Source organism: Zosterops lateralis, assembly GCF_965231275.1.
Source record: "Zosterops lateralis genome assembly, chromosome: 13".
Lineage (NCBI taxonomy): Eukaryota > Metazoa > Chordata > Aves > Passeriformes > Zosteropidae > Zosterops > Zosterops lateralis.
This window is the reverse complement of record NC_139773.1, coordinates 17578319-17605427: the sequence shown is the minus strand read 5'-3', so window position 1 is coordinate 17605427 and position 27109 is coordinate 17578319. Positions and strand designations below refer to the sequence as shown.

At 45.0% G+C, this 27109-nt stretch overlaps 1 protein-coding gene across 1 annotated transcript in view; it reads right to left on the bottom strand.

Moving 5' to 3' along the window:
• Nucleotides 1–26782, bottom strand: part of ALDH1A3 (aldehyde dehydrogenase 1 family member A3) — a 33059-nt gene extending 6277 nt beyond the window's left edge. The window contains exons 1-10 of the mRNA XM_083871072.1: nucleotides 26677–26782; nucleotides 23217–23321; nucleotides 17742–17882; nucleotides 15479–15608; nucleotides 14187–14248; nucleotides 11315–11443; nucleotides 8840–8953; nucleotides 6344–6446; nucleotides 5202–5386; nucleotides 736–900 (exon numbers count right to left, since the gene is read on the bottom strand). Coding sequence (XP_083727198.1) covers nucleotides 736–900; nucleotides 5202–5386; nucleotides 6344–6446; nucleotides 8840–8953; nucleotides 11315–11443; nucleotides 14187–14248; nucleotides 15479–15608; nucleotides 17742–17882; nucleotides 23217–23321; nucleotides 26677–26775 — 1233 coding nt within the window. The 5' untranslated portion in view covers nucleotides 26776–26782. The remainder of the gene's footprint in view (nucleotides 1–735; nucleotides 901–5201; nucleotides 5387–6343; nucleotides 6447–8839; nucleotides 8954–11314; nucleotides 11444–14186; nucleotides 14249–15478; nucleotides 15609–17741; nucleotides 17883–23216; nucleotides 23322–26676) is intronic.
• Between the last annotated feature and the right edge of the window lie 327 nt (nucleotides 26783–27109).

Genomic DNA, 27109 nt, shown 5'->3' with positions numbered 1-27109 from the left:
ATGGGATTTTCAGCTCTTTTTCTCTCTATTTTTAGCATGTAACTCATGCCCTGACTGACTGATATCTTTCCCAGGTTCCTTAGAGATTCTGTGGCAGATCTGAGACGTTTAAACATCTTGCCAGGAGTGAACAGCAAGCAGCTCCATAAAAAGCACTAGGCTAAACTATAAACTACAAATGCCAGTTAGACTTTGGCAACTACTTATTTTCCATTAGGGAACATGATGAAAAGTAGATTAACTTCTATTTCAAAGGAATATCACAGGATCTAATCACATGCAGCTTGTTCAACATTTCTACATATGAATAATGAAAGCCAGAGTATTAGATCTGCACTTTGCTGGCTTTGACCATGTTTTCATATAGGAAAGAAATAGTCAGTCTCAGGGGATTTTGCCATGAGAATGGAATCTGGGATTGTTTCAGATCCTAAGGCTGCTTCAGAGAACTTCAGTGGCTGTTCCTTTGCTCCTTACCAGCATCAGGTCCCAGAGTTCTTTTCTCACCTTTCTGCAATAAAACCACCTCTTCTCCACAAAGTAATGGAGCAAGAAGACACATTACACTGTCCACTGTCACTGGCAATTACAGGGTAAATAATTGCTCCAGCCTGCCACAGTGTCAGTTATTTTACTCAGTTGTTTATATTTAAAATTAAGGATTCAAACAGAACTCTCTCCATCACTGCTATTTCTGATTCTGAAGCACATTTTTCTAGGTGATTTGAACTGTACCTCTTCTTTGGCAATTCTCATGTTGTCAGTGACCTCTGAAAACACCGTGGGTTTTATAAACAGGCCTCTGTCTTCAATGGCAAGGCCTCCACACTCCAGCTTAGCCCCTTCTTTCTTCCCACTTTCTATCAGCTCCAGGATTTTATCGAACTGTTTTTGGTCAATCTGTCAGACACAAAAGGAAAAGAAACAAACAGCAGCACCTTTATTATCATGGTTCCAGAGAGGAGTCATGGAATGTGGCCCAGGGGCACGTTTGCAGGGCACTGTCAAACTGGGTCAGTTTACAGCTCAGTTTAGGATGTGGCAGTCAGGCAGTGACCAGGGAGAGGGACAGGACATGGGCACAGCTCTGAGCCACAGGAAACTGAAGGTGAAGTGACATTGTGACAGCTGAATGTGATCCAATGGTTTGCTGCCACATGGAGGGGTCTCCCTTCCCTTTCCTCCCTGTCCTGGATATGTTCCCCCACACAGCTCACCTCACTTGAGCTCTGGGATTTGCTGACCTTCTCCAAGCACTGGTTTATCTCAGTAGCAGTATGAGAACTGCCTGAGATGGACCAGAAAGCTCAGCAATGGATCTGAGCAGCAACAGAATCAGTACAGGAGAGGGAGGACCAGCATATAAGAACTATTAATTCTGCTGCAGTGTGCAGTTTTACCCACAGCTCACTGTCTCCAGCTGAAAGAACCCAGTGAGCTCTGCCTCCATCTCCTCCCACAGTGCACACTACATGAACAGCCTCAAAGATAAGCCCTGTTGGAGGGGTGACTCCACAACAACTTCTGCAATAAAGCTTTGCTTTTAAAATCAGAATCACTTTTCACAGTTCTTAGAGACTGGTATAATCCTGCATTTTTTCTTCTCTGCACTGGGAGCCATATCCTCACTTTTAACTACCTTTTCTAACTCCTCCTCCTAAGTATGGAGTGATCTCAAATAGTGAATGCTGCTGTCAGCCTTTGACCAGGGATTTCTGTAGGGGTGAGGAAAGGCCAGTCCAGTGACGGGACCCTGAAGCTGCACAGCTGCACCAAGACTTGGAGAAAACATCATGTACTCCACAAGCACAGTGTGTTCTGTGCTGGGAAGAGGTGCAGAAGGCCACAGCACTTCCATCACTGCTGACCCTTCTCCATGCAGAACTGCAGGTTTCAAACAAACAGACCTGGCTCTTGACACGATGTGGAATTAAGTGATGAAATTCTGCATGACAGCATGCTGGAGATGGTAAAAGAACCTACAGAGATGTTTTTAAAAAGAAAATCTAAATGGAAAGCTCAACAAATTTATTGAGGTGATTAAAGAAAAGACTCCACCCACTGGTACAAGGTGTCCTGGAAGCCTGGGGGGTTATTCTGATTGCCAGGTATCTCCAGATGCTTATTCTGGCTCAATCCCCCTCCCTAGGCATCTGGTTTTATTTCAGCAGGGCCAGTTGCCAGTTGGGACTGTTTACATGGAGTGTTCCACACTTGACTCGTCCAGATTACAGACTATATCCTGTCCCTAGTTAATCCTGGCCACACACAATCCAAGTTTTCATGCTTTTAGACAAATATCAAAGCTGCAGGAGGGTGTCCTTAAGGTACTTCTGGTACACAGTGGAAACGAGGCCAGCACATCTCTAGGCAAACAGATGTGTGTGTAGCACATGCACTGTGGGCAGCGTGTTCTAAGTGCTTGTGTTCTCTCATGTGTTAAGGTGCTACCCAAGGACACCCTCAATTCCTGCTACTGCCCAAGGAAATGTGTGCCCTCCTGTGGGATACAGTGCCACACTGAGTTTGGCAGGTGTCATACACATTGTCTATTTGTCTGGTTGCTTAGTTGCCAAGTGTAAATAATTCGAAAATATCTGCAAGTGCTTTCCATCCTGGCATGTCTGTGATCCAGACCAATCCAGTCCATCCACTTCACATCACAGAAAACAAAACAAGGATATTTATACAGCTGTAACTTGTTGCAAGGCAAACTACAGTTAGATGAAAAGACACTGGGGAAAGAAAACATTTGTAAAAATGACATGCAAGGGTGGAACTGTTTGTCATTGTAACTAGAGCTTGCAAGGCTTGTTTAAATTCTGTCCCCTACTCCACTATTATTTATGGTTCAAGCATTGAATTCTATTAAAAACACATGATCTGGTAAAGCAAATTCTACTATTTGTTCATCTAATTCAATAGAGAAGGGAGCTTCTAAGGATCACTGCAATACTGAAAATCTGGGAACCCCCAAATCTTCATCTCTTGCTTCATTTCAGTCAAGACCACAAGGAGAATTTTTTCCATGTGCAAACCTAGTGTTTGCAATCCTACAAAATAGCCCACAACTGGTCCAACAGGCTGTTGGACAAAACTCTTTCTACTTAAATGTTTTATTTTCAAATTTTAATCCTAAAGTGCATGTCTATAGTATAAGGAAAATATTCACTGTCTTAAAAATCAAATTATATGTTTTGGGCTGAATAATTACTGGCTAACAAGTGCCATGATTAGTGTTTTTTTATTTCTGTAGACTAGGTCTTGCAGTCCACAAATCCCAGTATTTGGGGTTCTAAAATAACAAAAGCAGTCTAGTCTTGTTCTAATGTGATCCCTGTTCTAGTGCCCCAGGATGTCAGTCTCATCTAGTGCAGTTTGCTGTTCACAGTTGTATAATGCACTGGTTAACCAGTTTGCCATCTGTGCAGATTTACTTTATTGCTTCCTGTGATACAGCTCCCAGGAATCCAAAGTTAAAAACTGCCCTTGGTCTGCATTTGAGGTTGGCACTCTGCTCAAACAGTCCTGATCACCCCTCAGGTTTCTTGTGGTGTCCTTTGAATTCCAGCCAGTCAGCACTGCCAGACACATGTGAGTTTTGGAGAAGTCTCATCAGAAGCATGCCTCATTTCTGTCTAAATTTAACGCTGTTTAAAGTTGACCCAATTTTAATCAGAGCAATATAGTTTATATCAGCATAACCCAAGACTGCAGCTGACACAATCTTTTCCCCACTGCCATGCCATGAGCATCTCTTCCAGGGAACAGTAATTCACATCAGGGGACTGACCTGTGTAAAACCTTTATTCCTCACTTCCAAAAAGGCTGGATTAGACCTGAATCAGCCAGCTCCCCAACCTAGTGCAGTGCAATGTAGGAACAAACATGGAACCACTTTTCCAGGACTAGCTTACATCAACTTCATGTTCTTGTGGAACAGGATTATCATCACCTACAGCTGATGCAGGACCAAAGAGATCATGAGCTACAACCACTGTCAGCCTGAAGGTTGGCTTAATTAGAGATCTGTATGCAAAGGGTCTCCCTTAAGCCACAGCAGTGATCCCAGAGGATGGGGCTGTGCACTCTGGAAGTGCCCTGACAGCCTGGCAAGAGCTGGGAACACTGATGAAGTTAAATGAGCAGCCCAGTTCAACATGCTCCAATCACTGCAGGGTGTTTCACCCCTTAAAACTCACAACTGGGTGGATTCAGGAGCTGTTCTCATTAAATCAGTGTTTGAAGGTCAACTCATCTCTGCTGGAGTAAGTCTCAGCATGGGATTCTTTTCCTAAAAGTCCTGAGCAGTCTGAAATCTCTAGGCAAGTTACAGGGCCAGATGCAGCCTCAGCATGTGCAGGGGATGTACATCATCTTATTCCCCCATGCATGAGGGCAAGCAGTGAGGTTTTGCCATGCATGAATCATGTGCACATTCAGATCCAGATAAGGAGAGGCAAATGTCCTCAGAGCCACCCCTTCTCTGAGGGATCCTACACAGGCAACATCAAGGAAGAACAGCCCACAGTGCAGTACTGAGAAAAAAAGGCCTTGGCTATAGGTTTCTGGGAACCTTGCTTTATTTTTGGTACCAAATAGTGGGCCTGTTAGAAGATGTGACCTAAGGATCATCTTCCCCCAGAGCTCTCCAGCACAACTCAGATTGCCTCAAAAGGAAAAACTAAGAGGAAGGCTCTGGAAGTATTGAGGAGGCTGGTTCTGACAGCAGTTTGGCATGTTTCTTCCTCCTAATTCAGCTGAAACTTCTCCAAAGGATCAGAAAGGCAGCAGAGGAGGAGAGGGAAAGTGAGGACTCAGGAGTCTCTGGGCTCTAACTACTTGTCATCACCCACACAGCCAAGGAGCTGAATAGCCATTTAGCTGCACTCTTCTGCAGAGAGCTATGGCTCACTGCAACATGCTTTGTGTTACTGTACCAGGGAGACAGCCCCTTCCATAAAGCTGGATAAGAACTGAATTAAATACATTTGTGTTTTTTATAAAATTACAACATAACATTTCAACAGTTTTGATTAATTGATATTTAAAATAGAGAGGAAAAATAAAGCCACGATACATTACTCACCCCTCGGCACTTCTGCCGGGACCGCATCCGTAAGGATAATATTTACACAAGGAAAATTAAACAAAACCACAACCAAAAACCAAACAACAACTGCTCTGAGACACACAGTTACCTGGGGCCCTTGTTCAGTTCTAGCATCAAAGGGGTCTCCAACCAGTCTCTTTTTGGCAAACTCCACGCTGCGCTTGACGAACTCGGGGTAGATCTGCTCCTCCACGAAGACGCGGGAGGCAGCCGTGCAGCACTGCCCCTGGTTGAAGAACACGCCTTGGTGGGCACATTCCACTGCCAAGTCCACTGTGGGATCACCCAGGAGAGAAAAGTGTTACTTGCAAGTGTTACCACATGTACGGCTCCCGCATTCCAGTGTTTCCAGACTTGTTGTTTTCCCTTTTCTTTGGAAATTCTCCTTAAAAATATGCTGACAATGGTCCACACCCATGGAAGGCACTCACAGGGCCTCACTGCCCCCAAAACCAGATTTTTTATTGTATCCACCTCCCTTTTTGCCTTGAGGTCTAGTTGGCCATAATTCCTGATATTTTTTTTTTCCACAAGGACTCACTGAAGACAGTGACTAGTTTTTCTTGCTGTGGGAATTCTTGATACCGTGCATTGGTTCTTAAAGACAAGTTTCAGTCATGATTGTTCAGAAATCAGCATGCCAGCTTTGGCCAGAACCTTGCAATGCTCACTATTAGCAGCTGGCACAAATACCTCTGATTTGCAACCTGTGCTGTACAGGACTGGAGAGGATTTTCCAACCATTTTGGTAGTCACAGGTTACACGTATCTCTTGGTACTACTGAGTTGTGTGACAGAATCACAATGAAACACAAAATGAGCCCTGCAGACCACCAGGACAGAGGTGAAGGCTGGTCCTACAAAATTCCCCTGTCACAGGAATTCCTGCAGAGGGGCTGCTTTGCAGAAAACTGCTTTCCCCAGTGCTTGGCTCAGGCTCTGCAGCACTGCCAGCCAAAAAGAAAGCCCACAAACAGCAAACACACAAGTGCAAGATTTAACTGCAACTGCAGCCACCCCCAGGGAAGGCAACACAGGCTATGGGAATGATCCCTGTGCTGGTGAAGAGCTCCTGGAATTCAGAACTATATCCTGCCCTTAGGCAGAGGTTTCCTCCAGCCTTTGGGGTGGAAACATCAGCCCTGTGAGCTGCCAGAGGACAGCAAAGACACACAAACCCCACCACCCTCAATCCTCTTACAGCAAACACTCCCAGCAGCCCATACTCACAATCTGCATCTGCACACACAATGCAGGGGTTTTTCCCTCCCAGTTCTAATGTCACCCTTTTGAGGTTGCTTTTAGAAGCAGCTTCTTTGATCAGTTTTCCAACCTGTGAGACACAAAGAGGACATGAGTTGTTTCCCCTAAAAATCTCGAGTGTGATTCCAACAAGGGTGGAAGAGCCTGGATGGCAGCTGAAGCAGGTAGGGGTCAGGGAGAACACTCTGAAATGGTTTGAGTTTCCTACTGCTGTGATGTGTTGGGTCAAAACCAGCCCCAGAATTAAGGATTGGTTTAGGCAGGTGTGAAAGGACAGGCTGTGTGGGAGAACTAGATCTGTACCCTGAAGGGAAGGATTTACTCTGCTTTCAGAATTTATTAATCTAATTTTGTTAGAAACAGTATGAATTAAGACTATTTGGGAGCTTCAGTTGGTAGGGCAGGTTATTTTCTTAAAAGTGATGTAATATTTGAATTTGCTCATATTATAACTGTTTTCTTGTATTTTACCTTTGCACATGGAAACCTTACCTTTATTTCTGACTAAAACTACTCTTGCCCTGGAGTAGAACTGTGAGGAAGTAAAGCACACAGCAGCTGGCTGGCAATTACAGGTCTGCATTTCTCTTGGTTTGACCTTGTTACTCAAGCATGACTCCTGAACTTAGGAGAGATCATCTCTAATCACTCAGAGCTTAGGCCTAGAGACAGCAGAAATAAGTGATGCATCCAAGCTTTGTAAGAGGCATTACTACAGGCTGGCTGGCCAAAGAGGAGCAAGTTAATAACCTAAGAGAAGAGAGCTATATGGGAAAATTCTCGTGGAGTTTAAGATTAGTATTTCCAAGCTGGCACTGAGCCCAAGCTGGGGCTTAATAACTAAGTCAAAATATATTTTGAATTAGCTTCACTTCCTGGCTCAGAAACAGTAGCATTGTGCTGCAAATGCTGCAGAGATGCAGCTGAACTCACAGATGGGTGGAGGGGGAAGAAAACACTTCTAAATTACACATGCATTAGCAAAGGATCTGTCTCCCTTGGTGTTTCCTGCACACCCATGATTAGGAGACAAGCACAGTGTCTACAGGAGTTTTTTGCCTACAGGCTCCAGCAGCTGAGATTTTCCTTCTACCACTAATCCACTGGATACTCCTTTTTCATTAAAAACCCAAACAGATCCATGTGGGCTGGATGAGTCTATAAGCTCTATTGTTTTCACACAGCTAATGTCTCATCTGGGCTAAAAGTTTCTGATCTGGGATTTGGAGAGAAGCATGTAACTGAATAAACTCCAAGATTAGACCAACTATCAAGAAAGCAAAAGCTCAGTGTGAACTTTAACTTTATTGTGTTCTGTTTGTTCCCATGATCCCTGTACAGAAACAGAGGCTTAGCACACCTTTTCCTATGGGATAAGCACAGGATGTACACAAAGCCACTAGATGGTAGTGTTGGTAAATGCTGCAGCTTTTGAGTGTCTGGAGTTACCTTTACCGACCAAGAACACCTTCCAAGGTAATTTGTCATCATTATACATTCACATCACACTCTGCAATTACGAGGGCAGACATAAGAATGGATGAATTCAGGAAATGCTCCACAAGAATAGTGTTCCTCAAAGAAGTAAGAGACTGAATTTGCCTCAGCTCTCCCCACTGGTGTAAGCATTTCCATTCTTTGGACACTGCCTCTGTTCTGGAGATGCAGATCTACTGCAAGAAACATCTAAAGTGTGGGAAAATTGTCACTTTTCTAAGCAGACTTTTGTTTGAGAATTTTCAGCAGTGATTACTGCAGTCAGATTTGTTTGCATGTCTCAGCTGTGCTCAGTTCCATGGTCTTGGCCAAGCCATATGCACTTTTCTCATGTAAGTATGGAAGAGGATGGCTGTGGGTGATTGATAGTGCAGAGGTCTTGTGGCCATCCCTCTCATAAACAAGCCAGACACATCTATTTACAGGAAAAAAAGCTAAATAGAAGGTGCTTTACTGTGCAGGTCTCAGAATGAAGCTCAAATGTTAATCCCCTCTACGTCAGCAGAGAAGGCCTTGGGCATGAAGCCATGTTTTTATTTAAGTCCTCCTTCCTCAGAGGTAAGTAAAGCCAAGGAAGAATTGTTCAGGGCTCTGACTGACATGTTTTCCAGTTGCAGGGCAGGACTGGCAGGCAAACGTGCCCAGAAGCTGCATTGGGTCAATGACAGGATGTTAAGTCACTGCCAGCCTTACCTGTGTCAGAGCACCTTTTCCTTCCAGCTCTTACAGAAGTGTGGTGGTTTGGCAAAACCCAGCTTTCAGAGATCTGGGATTATTACAAGCACAAGGATCTGAATTAAACAAATACCAAACACTCCTGAGAAATCCTGTCACATGGAATGTGATGGAAGAAGTGTTGGTTATACAGAAAGCAGTGACATTCCATAGGTCCAGTCTTGTATGGATGACAGTTTACAAGATAATGAAAGAGGAACAGCAGATGTCTTTGAGAAATGCACCACCTACCTTGGTTGATCCAGTAAAAGCAATTTTATCAATGCTGTCATGGGTAGAAATTGCAGCTCCAGCTGTGGGGCCATAGCCTGGCACAATGTTCACCACACCTGGAGGGAAACCCACCTAAAACAGATTAAAAACAGTTCTGGAGTGAATTTGAGCTCATTTCTCAGGAAGCCTGGATTAGTAGTACTATACTCCTCTGAGCTCTTACCAGATACATCCCTGTTTTCCAGACTTTCCAGTGACATGGCTGCATGCTACCAGCTGGAGTAGACGTGGGTGAAACTAACAGCCATGCTTAGGAAATGCCAAGTTTCAGTAAGAATTCTTGGAGAAGCCCCAGTTTCAAGTCGAAAGAGAGTGAAGTCTTTCTGCCAAACTTGGCCCCCAGCTACTGCAGTGCAGCTGCAGCCAAGGGGTAAATGAATGAAAGTTTGTTTTGAACAAAGGTTGACATTTGTGGTTCTTCAGGGACCAGAGGGATTAAGAAGTCAGTAAAACCTCACTAGATGATGGGGCTAATAAAACAGGAGTACAAAAGCAGATGGTAACAAGACTTATGTAAGTTTCCACCACATTTACAACCTAGATTAGCCAACTAGTAATTTTGCCAAAACAGACAAATGGCAAAACTTCAGGTGAAATTCTAGTGCAAGGAGAACTGAGGGACTGACTGGTTTGGTTTTACTTCCTGAAACAACAGTTTCAAGGATTATTGCTCTTCTTGGTTACCCTTCCCCTACTACTGATAGAACAAGGTTGTTTTTCCTGCAATTTCTAATGAAATTGCAGAATATAATACATTTGCTTCATTTGTTATGACTTCTTAATACAAAATCTCAATAAATGCCATTTCTTTTTAGTAGAGAAAAAAAGGAACAATTGCTCATGCACTGCCTTGCAAAAAAAAATTATCCTCATAAGAGTTTTTTCCCCATTTTTCCTTCTCATAAATTGGAATGAGAGTCTCATTTCTTCTGTGGACGTGACAATGACAAAAGTGCATTTAATGGAGTTTGCATCTTGGCTAATGAGTTTTCAAGCAAATAGAATGCATGTCAAACTGTGCAAGTAATGGTGTTTGGAGTCAGCAGCAAAGCCACAAGGAAGCAAAAAATTGGTTCAGAACACCCTGAGCCAGAAAGTTCTCTGTTTTTCAGCAAAAATGAAAGCCAAAATGTTTTGTTTGGCCAAAAATTATTTCATTGAACGTAACACATAGCTTTGTGTGTGTGGTAACATCTTCCGCCTCCTTTTAAAGATGAAAACCCAAAAACTTTAACTCATTTTTCTGAAAAATTGCAAAGAATTTAGCTAGTTTTCGGTGGGGAAAGGAGCATCTTCAAATAAAATTATTCTGCTCTAATTATACTTCTGCCTTGAAGGACAACTGTGAGGAACAGCAAGCTTAGAATTTCAGCTGAAAAAAATTAATTTTACCAGAAATTAATGGTGTTTTTTGGGGAGAATGCTATGCCTGTGTTTGGGGAGCTGCATGTCAGAACCAAAAAAAGCAGTGGTGTGGCAGAGTTCACTAGAAGTCATGACAACTGCACCCTGTGCTCACTCACTCATCTTGTGTAATCTCATTAAGCCAAGTATCTGTAGGAGATACTTAACTGGTATTATTTTTCCACTTCCTTTCCTGATGGAAGGGCCCTAAGTGTCAATTATCAACATATCTGTCCATTTTCTCCCAGGCTAAGCCAAGAAAGAACAAAATCATCATTTGACTGAGCCTAACAAACAGACTTCCAGCTGAGAGGCAAAAGCCCATCTACAACTCCTTTAGTTTTCCTCAGTCAGTCACATCCATGGCTATAGGAAGCTGATGTACTGAGCAGTGCTGGAAGGTCCTGTGCACCTCCCAGCCCCTCTGTACAATTAAAAGATCTGTTGGTACACCAGATCCTAACTGACAAACCCTAAACCAGCATTTTAAAATCCCAACCTATCATCTTGCCTTTATTTCAGTTGACTTTATAGGCCAGACACAACTAAATTGTTCTACGAACCACAGAAAAGATGAGGAATTGTTTCCCAGAGCACTCTGTCTTGGTTGAATTATCCCACTTAAAAACAACAAACACAACACTGCTGTCTAATCACACTCTTCTTTGTCCCATTGTCTAATAAAACTGAGCTGTTGCCTTTCCCTCATTTGGGAGAGGGGAAGACAAGGTAGGGGAAGAAAAGCATCATTTTTTCTCTCTGCAGCTTCCTGAGAAAGGAGAAAAAGGAACAGGTTTTGTGCATTTTGTGATGTTTGCCACCTCCTAGTCAGTCACAAGGGCCTTTTAAAAAAAAAGACTGAAGACAGAGGTTGTTCTCACTTCCCTCTGTGAGACTAGTAAAGCTGGAAATCTGTTTGTTACGCTCAGACTCTTTAAAACCCAAAAATCTGGACAGCCAATTCAAAATACAGCCTTGCTTACGACCTTAAGAGAACAGAACCTCGATGGGCTGCTCAGATTTCCTCACCTCCTTGATCAGAGAGCCAATGTAGAGCGACGTGAGCGGAGTTTGTTCAGCTGGCTTAATGACCAGAGTGTTTCCACAGCACAGCGCTGGTGCCATCTTCCAAACCAGCATCAGCAGGGGGAAGTTCCACTGCAAGAACACAGGTCACTGGTCAGATCAGCCTGCCACAGTCACCTACTCACTTCCAGGCAGCCTTTTCCCAGCTCAGGGAGGAAAGGAACTGGGAGGAAAGCCACAAAGAGAAGCGTCTGTTTATAATACTGTGTTTGCTTGGACTAAGGAATATAACTTCCTCGATTTCCCCCTGAGATCCCTGATATTGCTGGCAGTCCTCACACTAATCCTGTAAGTTGGACAACCTTCTGCATGATGTGACCTCATTCTTTAAAGGAGTTTGATCACATTTTGTGATTTTGGCTCTTCACAGAAACTGTGTTGGAGGCAGTTTCCTGATGCATCACTTCTGTACAACATCTGTATGTGGAGAATTACAGAATGCAACTACTCATTGAAAAAATCCTAATTTTTCTCTGTTGAGCACTGGCTGAGGAGTTAGGAGTTATATAATATCATTCAGTTCCAGTTTTATAACTAGGAAACTGCAGTGAGTTGTTCAGTCATGGAAATCTAAGGGAGGTCTTATACTCCCTTCATATTGTAAATTGTTCCTTTCCAATTAGTTTTCTTATTTGGAATTAGGAACCAGTCTACATCTACTCTGTGCTAATCTCTTTCATGGTCATGTGTATTTGGGGATCTTGGAGTCTAAGCAAGAAGTGGAAAATCTAGCTCACACTGAATCTCAGAAAGGTCATTTGGCAGCAGAAAGGATTTCTTCATTAAAAATAATTAATGCTGCTTCAGGGATGATGGAAGCAGGCCAGCCAGCAAGGGGACTTCTTGTCAAGACTCAAGCCAAGGGCCTTCAGCTATCAACAAAGAAGCCAAGTATGTCAGGAATCCACAAATTCACACTTACAAATAAATTAGCAGTGTAGCTTTTGAGCCATGAGTTCTATTCTAACCCTGAGACAAAGCAGAATTTAGTCTCAAGTGTTATTCTTCAACTTGCTGCACCCTTTTTCCCAGACCTGTTCCATTTCAGTGATCTGCTCCAATGGCCACATCCCATAATTTGCCCATTTGTCTTTTTGTCCTAAGTTTTCTTGGAGGCCTGGCTGTGCAGCTTGAGCCATTTACACCTACACCACTTTTCTACAGTTTAAGAGCATGAAATAGCTCCATTAGGAGCTTTCTGCTGCAGAGTGGCTGGTGAAAGTAACAGTAAAGGACTCCAGGGCTGTCTCATGATATCACCTTGGGATAAAAATCAGCCATATGCTGCACTTCCTAAGAACTTCTCTTGCTAAGAACATTGCTTTAAATATAGTCAAGCCATAGGAAAAAGGGAGGACTGTTAATTGCTCTAGGGAAATATACCCAGAACAGTGACAGAATCTTTTTCAATCAAGTAGGAATATACAAACCCACAGGCTGTTGGTGTTATTGAGATCAATTTGGGAAAAAAAATTGGAGAAGATTTGTTCTGAGTAAACTGAAGACAGATGTGGTTTTGTTGACCCCAACCATTCTTTATACAAACACAGTGTTGAATTTAAGTCAAATTTGGTTCTATACTTTCTGTTGTATTTATTCCTGGTCTAGGGTCAACCTGAGATCTTACAAGTCCCACTATGTCCCCTACAGTGGCCTTCCAAAGCATCCTGCATGGAGGCCTTTAAAGAGAGAGTTTCCAAAGCACTGCTGAGTGCCAAAGGGAAATACCTTTTAACTGGTGATCAGTGTGAAGAACCTCAGATTTTCATCTCAAGTCATAAATTCTGCTCACCAGCAGTCACATTGCTTGCTCAGTGAGAAAAGCTGCATAGTGACCAAGACAATTGTTTGATAACCTCCCACTTCGCCTCACCCTGACACTGCCAAGGAGACCATGTCCTCTCATCATCTGGGGTATAAATCCAGTCCTGCTAAAGGGAAAAGCAGAATTTCCCCAGACATCTTTGGGATCTGGTCCAGACCTGGTATTCCCAGGATCCAGCAAATCCAACGTCCCACACGCATTTCTTTCAGTCTTTAACCTTATTTCAAAAGTCAAAACCCTCTTGGACCTACACAGGACAGCACCAAGGCTCCCACCACAGCTCTGAGAGCATTGTCCAAACACTTCCTGAGCTCTGGCAGACTTGGTGCTGTATCCAAACAGAGAATCTTGACACAGCACCACTTGCCTCACAAATTGTAGGATACCACATTCAAAGCATTTACAACCAGACAGGAACAAAATCTGTCTCCCATGAGCTGTAAAGTCTTCCTGGCTGTCTGTTGAAACAGAGCAAGCAACACATGCTAACACTGGAGGCATTCCAAGAGCTGGCCACACTGTCCCTTCAGCAGAGAATGAGACCTCAAGGAAAAGAAAATTCTATTCAGTGAGATTTAATCCCAGAAAGCTCAGAGAACAGCCAGACATAATTAATTGATAATGAATATGATTTAAAACTCAAAACTATGCATCAGCACGAGGCAGCAAAAAGCCAGCACTCCTAATGATGAGATGGTTGTCCCAGCAGTGTGAGAGTCAGAGCTCTGACTGGTCTCTGGTGACTGGTGTCAGCCTCAGAGAGCAACAGAGCATCTGATTAGGAGACCCACCCTTCCACTGCAGAGCATTTCTGTTGCCAAGAGCAATTGGCATGGGGGTAAAACACGAAAATACATCAGGCCACTGAGATGGGAGTTCCCTGCAGAACAGCTGTGCTTAACCAGGCAGCAAATGGCTGCAGAGTAGGATGGAGTGCACAGGGATTTTCCAGTTCTATGGGAGATGCAGGGCACCAGCACTGTCACTTACTGGGGTTATGGCTCCACAGACACCCATGGGCTCGTGCCGGGTGAAACAGACAAAGTTTTCATCTGCAAGATAAAAGAGTAAAGGGGAACAAACCAGTCATAATCCTTTTACAGAAAGTGTGTGAGAACAGCACAGTGACAGGTTGGGGACAGAACTAAACCCATGTTAGACAGAGAACACTGTGTCTGTTCATCCTGACTCATGTCTTTGGAACACTCCAGGCAGATGAAGCTCAGAGTACAGGTCTTGTGTCAGCCTGAAAGCCAAACACCACTCACAGTCACGCAGGGACCTTGTAAAACCAGGGTTCAGTTCCTTCTGCAAACTCCCTGTGTTGAGGCTGAGGGGAGGATAACTCTTTATCACACTGAAGAGCAAATATAATTTTCATTCAGATTGTGTCCTACTGAAAAACATAAAGCACTTGTCTCCCCAAGGGAGAGAGTTTTAAAAACCATTTTATACAGAAATCCTGTTCAGTGTAACAGGAATTACACTCCTGGTAAGAAACCATAAAAAGATGAAACTCTGGAACTAAAGTAATACCATTCACCTGAAAATACTGCTGTTACTCTTCCAAAGAGAAAGCAGGAAGAACATTTGCCTTTCAAATTCATTCTTGCTGAACACTTTGTTTCATTGGGAAGATGTGACAGAGAGCAAGAACATTTCTAATGATGCTTTTTCTAAGTGATTTCAAATCAGGACAAACAAGCACTGTCCAGACAAGCAAAGCTTTACACCACTCTGAATGAGGGTGACAAATCTCAGTTTATAAGACTGACATGGCTTCCTTTGCTGTCTGCACAGACTGAACTAGCTCAGCTCTCCAGAGCCCTTCCTCTGGTGACTAATTTCTGTCTCCAGTGTCTGTCCTTCACACAGCCTCAGTGGTCACCCACATGCAGAGACTGAAGAGGCTGAATTTGAAAAGACTCCTCATTGCCCATTGTGCCACAAGGGCATCCATTCTCTTAACTGGTTCTCACTAAAACCATATTTGAACTTCTATACTGGACCAGTGTTCTCTCTGTGTGACTGCTCTGATCAAAAGTTTCTCTGTTAAAAAAGCAACAGAAGAGCCCACATGTTATTTTCCAGAAATTTATCCAGGCATTAACCAAGTTCTCCCATTAGTTTCAATATTGAAACACATCTGCTCTAAAATGCATCCTGAGATAGAAAGTGCAGACTATTTTTGCAGGTTTTCAGAAGCCAGCCTTTCCATGGATCTCCCTCTCTCTCAAGCCTGATCCCATCCCAGCTCTGAAACTGGGTCTGAAGGTACTCACCCACTGGAATAGTTCTGCCCTGAATTTTATCAGCCCATCCAGCATAATATCGGAGTGTTTTTATACAGCCCTCCAGGTCAATGAAATAAGCCTGCAGAAAAGGTTTTCCTGTGTCCATTGTTTCCAGAGTCTGAAAGAAAACCAGTTGCATGCACTGTCAGATAAGTCAATGTTTTGAGTTATTTTTCTTAGGAAAAAGCTTTTAAAAAGCCCTCTTCTCAGCTTTATTGTGCCTTGTTCTGAAGACATGGAATGTTCTTCCCTCCTCTTATATTTAGAGAATGAGCTTGTTAATACAGATAATGCAGAAGGGAAAGCAGACACAGTAACTCTGATATATACAGGAGTTGCTTTTTCAGGGGCTGTGGTGAAAGAGCACCTTCCAGAAGGTGAGTGTGGGTGGGATACAGGGCTGGGGTCTGGGGCACTGGTCAGAAACAATGTGAGTATCATGACTTCACCCTAACTGACCATCCAACACAGATGTTCTGGAGTCCAGATGGTGTCACTGAAATCAGGCAGAGCTACTTTCCTTCTATTAGGAAAAAAAAAAACAACCTATTTTTTCTACTTCATAAGCCTAAACCAAGCTTTTTTTGTCCAATGACAAACATACTTTTTACAGAGTTCTGGTAAAGTAACCTTCAGGCTCATATCTGTGCTGAGCCCAGAGCAAAGCAGAAGCTGCTCCACTGGTACTGATCTAAACAAAATCCAGGCTAAGCCTGTGTCCTTCACACTGTTCTGGACATTAGCTCAGGGAATGCTTTGTTCTCCACTCAGGTCATTAAATGGGATATTGGTGCAAATGGCCAGCACATCCATAAAGGAAGTACTATCCCTTGGTAGATTGAAACATCTTTGTTTACACATGAAGTCATACCCTGTCATCCTCCACAGACATTAGGGTCCAAACAGCACTCGAACAGACATTCCCCTTGGAATGACAAGGATTGTTATCCACTGAACGTCTGCTAAAACAACTGATTTTTACAAGTCCTTGCTTAGCACAAAGCCAAGGCAGCCAGGGCTGGTTTTCTGCAGTGCAAACAGCAAGGCCAAACAAGCCCTCCCAGACCAGGAGGAGAGCAGAAAGCTTGAAGTGTGTTCTGGTTAAGGGTGCTCCACAGTCACATCAAAATGTGAGCAAAAAATAAACACAGTTTATTCACACATATATATATTTATTTTTTTTTCTTCCCTCTTATTTGCTGCCCAGAACTGTCTTCAGAACTGAGTGTTTTGGTTTTGCCCTGCTGAAACTGAAAGCTGTCATGTGGTTGAGAAACACTGTGTTGGGGAAAGAGACTCAGTTCAATACAGTCACTCCTGAGCACATCCCACAGGTGTCAATTCCCACTGACCTCAGCAGGACACTGGCTCAGTGACCTGCACACCTGACAGCATGGAATGTCATCAGTGCCTTTCCCTGAAGATAAAAGTGCAGCACTGAACTGGAGAGTGCTCAGATCCAAGAACTTAGGTGTGGAAGGACAGCAGCCCCAAGCTGAGGGCCTGTGGGTGCCGTTTGGAAAGATGCACAAGGTCTGTAGAGTCCAAAGACTTCGACCAACTGGGCACATTTTAGCTCAGGCTCTTATCCCTTTGTTCTGCACCAGCAGGACTCCTCCAGGACAGGATTGTGGAATCATTAGCAATAGTTCTTCAGTGCAAAAGTCCAAGTTAACACAGCTTCACAGCTATAAAGAGATTTTCCTGAACCAGTACATTCAATAGGGAAAGAAATAGTTCCCACTTACATACATTTTAAACTTTGGATAGTATCTAGCAAGAGAAAGATTCTCTTTCCAGCCTCCCCTATTTTAAGGGAAGGAATTTGCACAGAAGTCAAACCCACCTGCATTTCTGTAATAAAGAATGAGTCAGCTGTGGTGGTTCAGTGTGATTTGGTTGTTTTGGTGTGAGGTTTTGTTTTTTTTTAAATAAGAGCTGGGAGACAGCTATAAACATTAATGATTGTTAAAACTAAAAATATTGCTTTGAAAATTTAAGTGTTGCTATCTTAAATCACTTCAGTAACTAGCTGAAATTCTGCATAAGTCAACTATGTAGAAGAACTGTCAGCCTTCTAAAACCCCTAAAATCCTGCAGAAAGAGGAACAAAGTCATGATTCCTGCATGGACTCTTGTGCCCTTCATGAAGGGAGAGAAAAGAAAAACCAGGTAGATATGGATACACCAGAGGGATGGAGCAGAGTGATGAGCCAACTGTTGGTAGCTTATCCCTGCTCCCAGTACTCACTGCCAGGGTGACTCTGTCCCTCTCCAGGAGATCAGCCAGTTTGTGCAGGAGCCGTCCTCTGCTGGGGGCATCCATCTGTCTCCAGGGAGAGCCCCTCTGGAATGCTGCCTTTGCTGCCTCCACTGCATTATCCACATCAGGCTACACAACACACACAAGGAAACCTCAGGTTACAAGGAAGGAGCTGGACAATGGCACAGAACCCCCCCTGGCTGCTTCCTAGTTGATGATGTGGTGGCCAAAATCAAGTTGTCCGACAAAACCACTTTCATTTCACTCCTGGATTTGAATTCAAGCCTGGAATATGTTTTAAGTTTGGCCTGGGCTCATAAACAACCTTGAGATCTGAATACCAATTGGGTCTTTCAAGAGTAATTTAACGTAACTGACTTGTTTATAAAATAATCCAGAATCATGTTCCTGCCAATACAGGATGTGACACTGGGGGAGGATGAAGAATCATGACAGGCCACTGGCCTACATGAATTAGCCTCCTCTAAACAAGTGTGGGCAGGAAAATCCCCCATGAGATCAAGGTTTTACCCAGGGAAGTAATTACAGCTCAGATCTCACCATCCAGTTCCCCTGGAGCCCATGCCAAGACAGTTAACACACCAAAAATCTCTCTTAGATCCTAAAACACATTCCCAGAACATTTCCACCAGATGGGAAAGGTTTTGCTGCTCAATGCTATGACAAAGACATTTCCCCTACACACAGGGCCATTCTCCCTTCATCTCCCAACAGCTTTACCATCCTCTGGACCAAATCCAACTCCATCTAACCAAGTTACTAACCAGATAGGAAGCAATTCTCTTCTTCCCACACCATCACTCCCAGAGCTTCATGCATTTGCTCTGGTCACAGTATGCCCTGCACTCCTCCCTTCACCTCACATACATTGATTTAAAAAGTGAAGGCAAGGGCTCCCAAGCCAATGGAATCTATGGGAACACTACCACCAGCATGGCCAAGGCATTGATACCCCATACCCCAAGCATTGATAAAGCTTTGGGCAGACTCCTGCTCTATGTAAGGTCTGGCACAGCCCAAGCCTCACTTCAGCTGATGCAGAACTTGCACCTCACTGCAATACATGGCTCAAAAAGGTGGGACAGGAGGAAGAGTGTCAGACCTTGATCATTCCTCCCAGCACATCACCAGTTGCTTTCACCTATACCTTTTCTCAAGTCTTACCTGGATCCAGCTAGGAAATAAGCCTCTGCACTGATCCAACAAGGTCTGGCCACACCCCCCTCGTGGAGGGATGCGTGGAGGCCAACCAAGAAAAAACATTGTAGGGAGACAAAGTAAGTTCTTAAAAAGTCTATGGTCAAAACTGCAAGTCATCACCCAAGGCAATGGCACCTTGCATTAATTTTGGCTCCATTTCTTTACAAAGATCACACAGCTTTGAAACAGTCTGACCTACACTGTCAGGAAAAGAAATCCCACTGTTTGGAAGAGCACTGATGGGAAGTCATTGGAGGAAACTTGTGGTGTCACAGGATGGCTCTGGTCCAGCAAGGGATGCTGGTGGGGCAGAGGTGTCCAGAGCCTGCCTGGGGCCCATCACCCACAGGCACAACAGGCCTTTGAATGGCTCACTCTGCTGGAGTTGATCTGGATTCAGCCTGGCACATCACAAAAGCCAGAAGGCACCACCAGCCAGTGCACACTTATGTATCCCTCATCCTGCCTGCTGGAATGAAGGCTTAAGCTGAAAGAAGGCAATATTTTATGTGACAGAGCAGGCAAAGGAACATAAGTGTCTCAGGTTTAAACAAGTCTTCCCTTAGCAGAAATTAATTAGTTCTGCAACCAGGTTGGGAGCAGGGAAGTGGGTCTACAGTGGCACAATGCCTTTGGTACTGAGGGTCTTCCCCCCACCCTGGCACTCAGAACAGGAATGAGATAACTGTGTGGGCAGAGGACTTCATTGCATGCCCAGATGTTCCCCAGCCTCTAAAAATGGGAGCACATGAGCCCTGCTGCAGCTCCTGTAGATACAAAAATGAAGACAACAGTCTTTCTCAGACATTCTGGGTACAAATAGTGGCTCAGAGCCTGCAGTCACTGTCACCCAGGCAAACAGGCTTTACCTAGACACCCTCGGGGTAGCACCACCAAGTGATATCCTAAGACAATGCACAGCCTCAACAGGCTTGAGAGACCAGCAAAAACAAGGAAATTCTTCAGGAAGGCTAAAATGCCATTCTTAATCCATCCTGTTATGACTAGGCATTAGGGGAGTCTGAATGGCATGTTCATTGCAGGCATGTTGCAATAGGTAGGCACAAGGCGTGACAAAGTGACTCCCAACTGTCAAGGTGCCAGGAACACCCTGTGATGCACAAAACCACAGGAGGAGGAGATCCATCCATCCTGGTGCTCCCCTCGGATCTATAACAGATTTACTGAGCATTACATAAAAAGCTCCACTAAGAATATTAAGATTGCAAGGTCTTTACAGTGTTGGGAAATGCCTACAAACCTTCATAGCCACCTGGGGTGTTTGAATTATGATACAACCCCCAGTTACACAATCACATACCTTCCCCCCCGAACAAACTGAACACTGTTCTTTGTCCTAAGCTGCCTCATCCATATTCCTTCTCTACCTCAAGTCCTGCTCATTGCTACTCCTTTTTCCTTTCCCATCCTCTTCTCCTCTCCCCTGCCCCAGCAGCAGCTGCAGAGCACAGTGAAGGCCATCACCCCACTGGCTCTGTGAGTGGGGAAAACACCTGCAAAAAAGCCTTGCTCTTCTTCAATCTCAGGGTGCTCCAGAGAGATGTGCCAGTAATGGAGCACACCCACTGGAGACCCTCTTCCCTCAATTCACCTGCTGACTTCTTCAAAAAGCCTCCCCTGTGCACAGCTTTGGAAAGCCACTCTTAATACAGGGCATGAGAATGTCACAGATTTTCAGTTAGAAGATGTTCCCTGACCTGCTCCCCTGCAAAGAGTCCACACATTGAATTGCTTTAAGTTCCAAACTCGAATTCAAAACAGCTACAAACAGCATCCTAACAGCCTGAAACGTCCAAAATCATTATTGAGGGCATTGCAGGTGTGCTGTGGTCTTACCTCAGCCTGCCACTACAATCTGAAGGGGGCAGGCTGACTGTGAACAAATCCCTCTCACAACCTTTCAAAGATCCACATGAGAGTGAACTGTTTAAAAATGATCATGACAGAGACTTGAGAGTCACAGCTGTGGCAGAGCTAGACACTCCTTTGAGGAAAAGCACTTTCCCCCTGCCCTTGATGGATGTCAGCAAGCTGCTAGAAGGAAAAAGCCTGTCTCCAAGTGTTAGAGACAGCACCAGAGTTACTCCTTTTCCATTATCAACCTGGCAAACAGTTGGACACTAAGCTTTTATTTTTGAGGTATCCAGCATCCAGTGGAAACATCCACCATTTTATTTTCAGGGCTTCTTTTTTCCACACAATACTTTTCTTTATCCCTCAATTGTCCATCAAGAACAGACAACAAAACCTTTGCTTCCAGGCTTATAAAGCATTGGCCAAGTTTCAGCACCAGACTAAACTGTCATCGCTGAGATATTGGCTGCCAAATTTCCACCCCTCACGTGCAGCCTAAGCAAAACACTCTGCATGGCCAGGGAGGGGCAGGTTTCTGTTCAGGGCTTGGGAAGGGGAGTTCTGCTCTCAGCCTGCTGGGAAGGCAGAGCCAAACCTGGCAGAGCACAGCAAAAGCCAGAGCCAATACCAGGAACTGCCACCCCTACAGTGGCACTGGCCAGGACAGCAAGTACGTGGCACATGGGGACAAGGCACTGGAAAGCACCACCAAACACAACTCAACACTTCCTGTGGTGACTCCAGCAGACTGGAGTTACAGCCCCAGGGGGGGATGAACCAGATGCAAGGGAAGTCTCAGGGACCTTAGTTTGCCAGGAGAGAGTGGGATGTGGTCAGGTGTCACAAGAAGGCAAACAGCTGGTTGGGGATGGTTGTCACCCATGACTCTTTTTAATTAATCCAGATCCAGGTCTAATCCCCACTCAGTTTCTTGGAAAATCCTAGTTAGAGCAAAATACTGTTTTAAAAGGTGTGATGTATAGAAGAGGCTTTCAGCACCCAAAGCACAGCTAGCTTACATTTTTGGCAGCAATTTCCACTAAGAAATCAATCACCTGTACTGAGTATTCAGGGGGCGAGAGCTCCACTGACTGGAAAAGTTTACAGTGACTCTCCTGCAAGCTGGAAGCTCAATTCACACAGGGACAAATCTCAAAGAGGCAAAACTGGCCTGTTAGTTCCGTATAACAATTTTCTTTAGCCAGCATTCAGAAGCAGGCACAAAGTGCTCTGTAATACTCTGTAGCTGCTTGAGGAGACACTTTGCTCAGGGAACAATAACAACGTCATGGTTTCTGCCTATCAAAATACAGTTGCATCAGTCAGCTTCAATTCCACTGTTTACATGCCACTGCAATTAAACACTGTTGTGTCCTACCCAGTCAGGATAAAGAAATGACACATAATGTTTGGTTCTGCCTCAATGTGTAATTGCCCCACGGATGGACAGATCCCCAGTGGCAATAAGTCTTGGAGGCTGCCTCACAAGCATTGGACAAGCTTAAATACCAAGAAAAAGATCTCACTGCAGGCAGAAATGGCCACACTGCCCATAGCAGTGAGCTACCAAAGCCCTGGCACGGCACAGCAGCTGTGAATCACCTTCCCATGACTTCCTGCACAAAGCCAGATGTTGGCCCAGCACTTTTCCATAGGTCAGACCAGTTGGCCCATACATGATGAGCTGCTTTGGACCAAAAAAAAGTGTCACATGTGATTGTTCCTCATCTCAGACTGTTACCAGGGCCAAGCAGTTACATCTCAGGTTACTCTACAGCACACCATGGCCAGCTCCTTGAGATATTGGTTTGATTTTAGTGAGAGCTGCCACATTTGTGCAGGAGGCCAGAACCCACAATACCAGCTGGAAAAGCAGCACCACATCTCCAGCAGCAAGTGGTCAACGTTTGCATGACCAAGCTTAAATTCCCCCAAGCACTCAGGTTATTTGTGTTGAAAGAAGGGGAAGTTTCAGTTCTGTGTCTCCAGCAGGCTGCCCTGCAGCTGGGGTATAAAATACCCCCAACACAGGGCCCAGATCCTGTCAGGGTGTGCACACACCATCATTGCTATTTCCTCAGGCTGGTTACTTCCTTCCAGTCTATGGCACAAGAATGATGCTCAATCTCATTCCTCTGACAGTGTTCAGCCAGTTCCTACCAGGGAAAGTGTCTCTGTCAAGCTGGACAGGATTGATGCCACCCTGCCCATGTAATTCTTGAGCAGCACATCCAGTGTCCCAGACCTCCAGCTTGGTCTGGCCAGATGGATGTTGTTGTTAAAAGCCAGCTTTTCCTCTCTGGGCTTCCCTACAAAAAGAAATCCCCTGGAAAATGCCTTTTGCACAACAGCTTGTCCAACACTTACCTTATCTCCTTCCTCAATGTCACAAATTTTCTCCAGCGTTGAAGGGTTGTAAGTGGGGAACTTCTTTCCACTTGTAGACTCGTGCCATTCATTGTTAATAAATATCTGAAGAGAGAGCAAGGGAAGTGGGATAGGCAGGAGAAAGAAAAACAACTGATACAGACAAAAAAAACCCACAAGTGCTCCTTCAAGGTCCAGAGGCTCTTCAACTTCTATCCATGGCAGAGTCAAGTGTGCTCAGTCTCTCTCCCAGGGACACCACAGGCAATACAGAAGCATTTCTACAAACTTGGGGCACCCAGTGAGTTTTGAGCCAGAAGAAGGCAGAGTATGGCTCCCATACAAAAACATTGGGATTTGGCAGTGAGAAACAGGCAGTTTTTGAAACACATCTCCATGAGAACAGCAAGAAGACACCAAGAGAAACTTGTATGGTTGGGGCAGAAGGAGCTCCTCGTTACATGTTGCTGTACAATCTTTGTGCCCTGCCCTGGGTTACCTCCACAGCTTGCTCCCCCCTCAGGCAGTGTCTGCAGGAGGCAGGTTCTGGCTCGGTTCTACCCCACCAGGCCTTGTCACAGGCCAGATCAAGCCTCCCACGTCACTTGGAGTCATCTGTGACAAGATTTAAGTGTTTCAAAATATTGCATTTCCAGAGCAAGAACAAACAGTCCCAGCGTTGCGTAACTGAAAATGCATTAAATACTGGAGTGTTGTTACTCACTGTAAACAGAACATGAATACCTATATACAATTAATTGATTCAACATGCATCTTATCCATGCTGTGATCTGACTTGGCAGTGTTATATTTTATAAATATACTTTAAATAAGATTAGATGAAGTAATCTTTATTAGTAGCCTGCTAGTGGCTGTAAGCTAGTACTTTTATTTGGAAGCCATCCACATTTGCAATCTTGTTTATGAGTCTCTACACACCACCAGGAGATTAATGTTGCATCTCTTACATTCGGAATTCCCACTGCTTTGGGTCATAGCTTTCTTTCCTTGGGCAGCTTTTTTCCTGAAAGGACTTTTTTTACTATTTCTGCATAAAGCGTCCAAAGCATAATTGGTGTAGAAATTGCACTGCTGGACCCACCTGTTTCACACAGGCTGAGAAAAAGAAAACTTCACAAAAAAATGTTGCCAAGGGAAGTCACAAGAAAAGATACAGTGTTAGAAATATTAACTTCGGTTTAGGACACCAGTGCTCCCAACTTCTGTTATCCAAGTGCTACATTTTAACATTTACACATTTTGACTTGAGTTTTTCCATATTTCCCTAATGAAGAAAAGTCGTATTATAAATGTGGGAAATACGACTGGAATCATAAAATTACAGTATCAGGTATAGACTCACAAACTCAGAATTGGGGAAGGATACTGATTTTTCCTTTGCATTCAATGCTAATTCTGTGGGAAAATGATGTTCCTAGCAAGTAGTAAAACACTAGTGACAGGATCAGGCTGTTTTAAATGTAACATATACACTGGCATCATTCTGGGAATCCACCACATATCACGAGTCCTTAGTGCCAGGAGTTGAAATCAAATCAAACAATTTATCAGCAGTTCATGCTTCAGAGCCAGAATTTGAGACAAGGAATTGTGGACAGATCACTTCCATCACACACCCATGACAAGTACTAAGCTGCTCTATAAGAAAGATCTTTGTTGAAAAACTTTGCCTCTCCCCCAGCCCCATAACTGGTAGAACCAAAAATAAAAATCTCCTCTAAGCAGAGGGAAGCACGCTGTCAGCTGTAAACATCTGGTGAAACTCAGAGCTTACACAAAACCCCTCACAGTTTTATGAAAATTGACTGCTGCTCATTATTTTCTCAGATGCACCAGGAGCATCAGATCAAACATCAAACTCACACTTTTAATTTACGTTGGTTTCCACTTTAAAGATATTACCTTGACTCTTTTAGCACTCACAGTCTCTGGCAAAACCACGGAGCATAAACTGCATGTTTTAAAACACACACGGCTGCAGGATAAGATCCCTAAGGAGTGTTTAAAAGTGTTCACAACAATAAAAATAACAAAAACCAGAACATTTGGATGTTTAAGAAGAACTCAAATGGCCGTGTCCATTTTGGACGCAGGAAAGAGCTGTTTGTGCAGCATTGCGCCATTCTGCAATCGGCAGCTGCAGATCCAATTTGCTGCTAAATGACAAGTTTATCTGACAAATAAAGAGTAGATACATTTCGGATGTTAAAAATTAATCTAGTCCAGTGATTACTCCTAATTGCTGATCTTGTTCAGTACTTTGGATGCATAATTCAAATCAACACCTCGCCGGATAAGCTACCGCTGTTCACTCCTTCTCAATACAAGGGAATGAGCTTCAAATTTTCTTTTTTCTTAATACTTCACACAAAAATGCAACATTAACACACTCATTCAGCCCCTCCAGCTCTTTTAGCCCGGGCACAAAGTTGAAATGATGGCAGCCAAGGCTCCTCAGCAGCACAACCAGCCGGGACGCTTTCCCCACTGCGCAGGGCAGCGCGTCAGGCTGTTGTGGAACAAAAAGCGACTCGGCGATGGCAGAGCTACAGCTGCACTGGGAGCAGGGATTTCTGCAGCCCTGCTCAGCTCCAGGCCAGCATCACCACTGAGGGACAGAGATATCGAGCTCAGGAGCCTTTGGTTTATACCAAAAGGTCAGGAGAGATTGTTTAAAGAGAAACTCAACGGAGAGCGGAGAGGTGAGGGTTTGTGTGGGCTCAGTGCCTGACTCCTCACCCCATGGGAAAGCCAAAGAGTTGGGACGAAGAGTCGCCAACATGAGCATCGCTCCTCTTGAGGAGCTGCAGGAAGGCTCCAGTCTCACGGCAGAGCCTTTCCACCAGGCCCAGCCCTGCCAGACCCTGCACTGGCCCTGCACTTGCCACCACCCAAACCCACCACTGGCACTGAGCCACCTCCCTGCAGGGAAGCTGTGGGTCAAGGACGGTTGAACAAAACCCCAGCAAGCGGCTTCCTGAGGGATAAACCCCTCCTGGCCCTGCCCAGGCTCACCCCATCCAAAGCGGATTTTGCTGAGCGCCAGCGGGAGCTGGAGGCGTTCAGGGCTGGCCTGGGAGGGGAAGATGGTGTCAGGCACCACAGCCAGGGAGAGGAGCTGGGGCACCCGGGGCAAAGCAACGGCTTTGGTGGAGTTGTTTTATTAAAAAGAAAAAGGTAGATTTTGTGCATTAGGGATTGAAGCAATTGTTGCCCCATTAGAAACGCCACTGTCATCTGCTCGCTCAACCTCAAACCCCCATAAACCTGCTATCTCAGACAGCAGAAGGAATAAAATAAGCTAAGAAAAACAACACTAAGACTAAAAAAAATGTATTATAAACATAACACCTCACCACCACCCTGACTCCACGGAGCAACGGCCGACACCACGGCGAAGCCCACCCGTCGCCCAGCGCCCCACGCCTGGCGGGCTCACCTTGGTGTACTTCACCTCCAGGCTGCGCAGGGGCCGCGGCAGCGGGGGCACTTTCTTGTCGGGCTGCCCATTCTCCACGGCGCCGTTGAGGGCAGCCATCGCCCCGCCGTCGAGCCCGAGCGCCTTCTGCCCGCTGACAGCGCCCGCGCCGCCTTAAGAGCGCCGCGCGCGCCGCCCGCCCGCCCCCCATTGGCCGCCGCCCCCCGCCTCGCGCTCCGGGCCCCGCCCCCCCGCGCCCCGCCCCGGCCCCTCGCGCGGCCGCAGGTGACGGGCGGCGCCGCCGCGGGGACCCCTCAGCGCTCCGGCCCCGCCGTCCCCTCAGGGATCGCAAAGGGCTCCCCTCAGGATCCCAAAGGGCTCCCGAAGGGATCTCCACAGAGATTGCAAGAGATTCTACTCAAGAGATTCCCCTCAGGCCATAAACGGTTCCCCG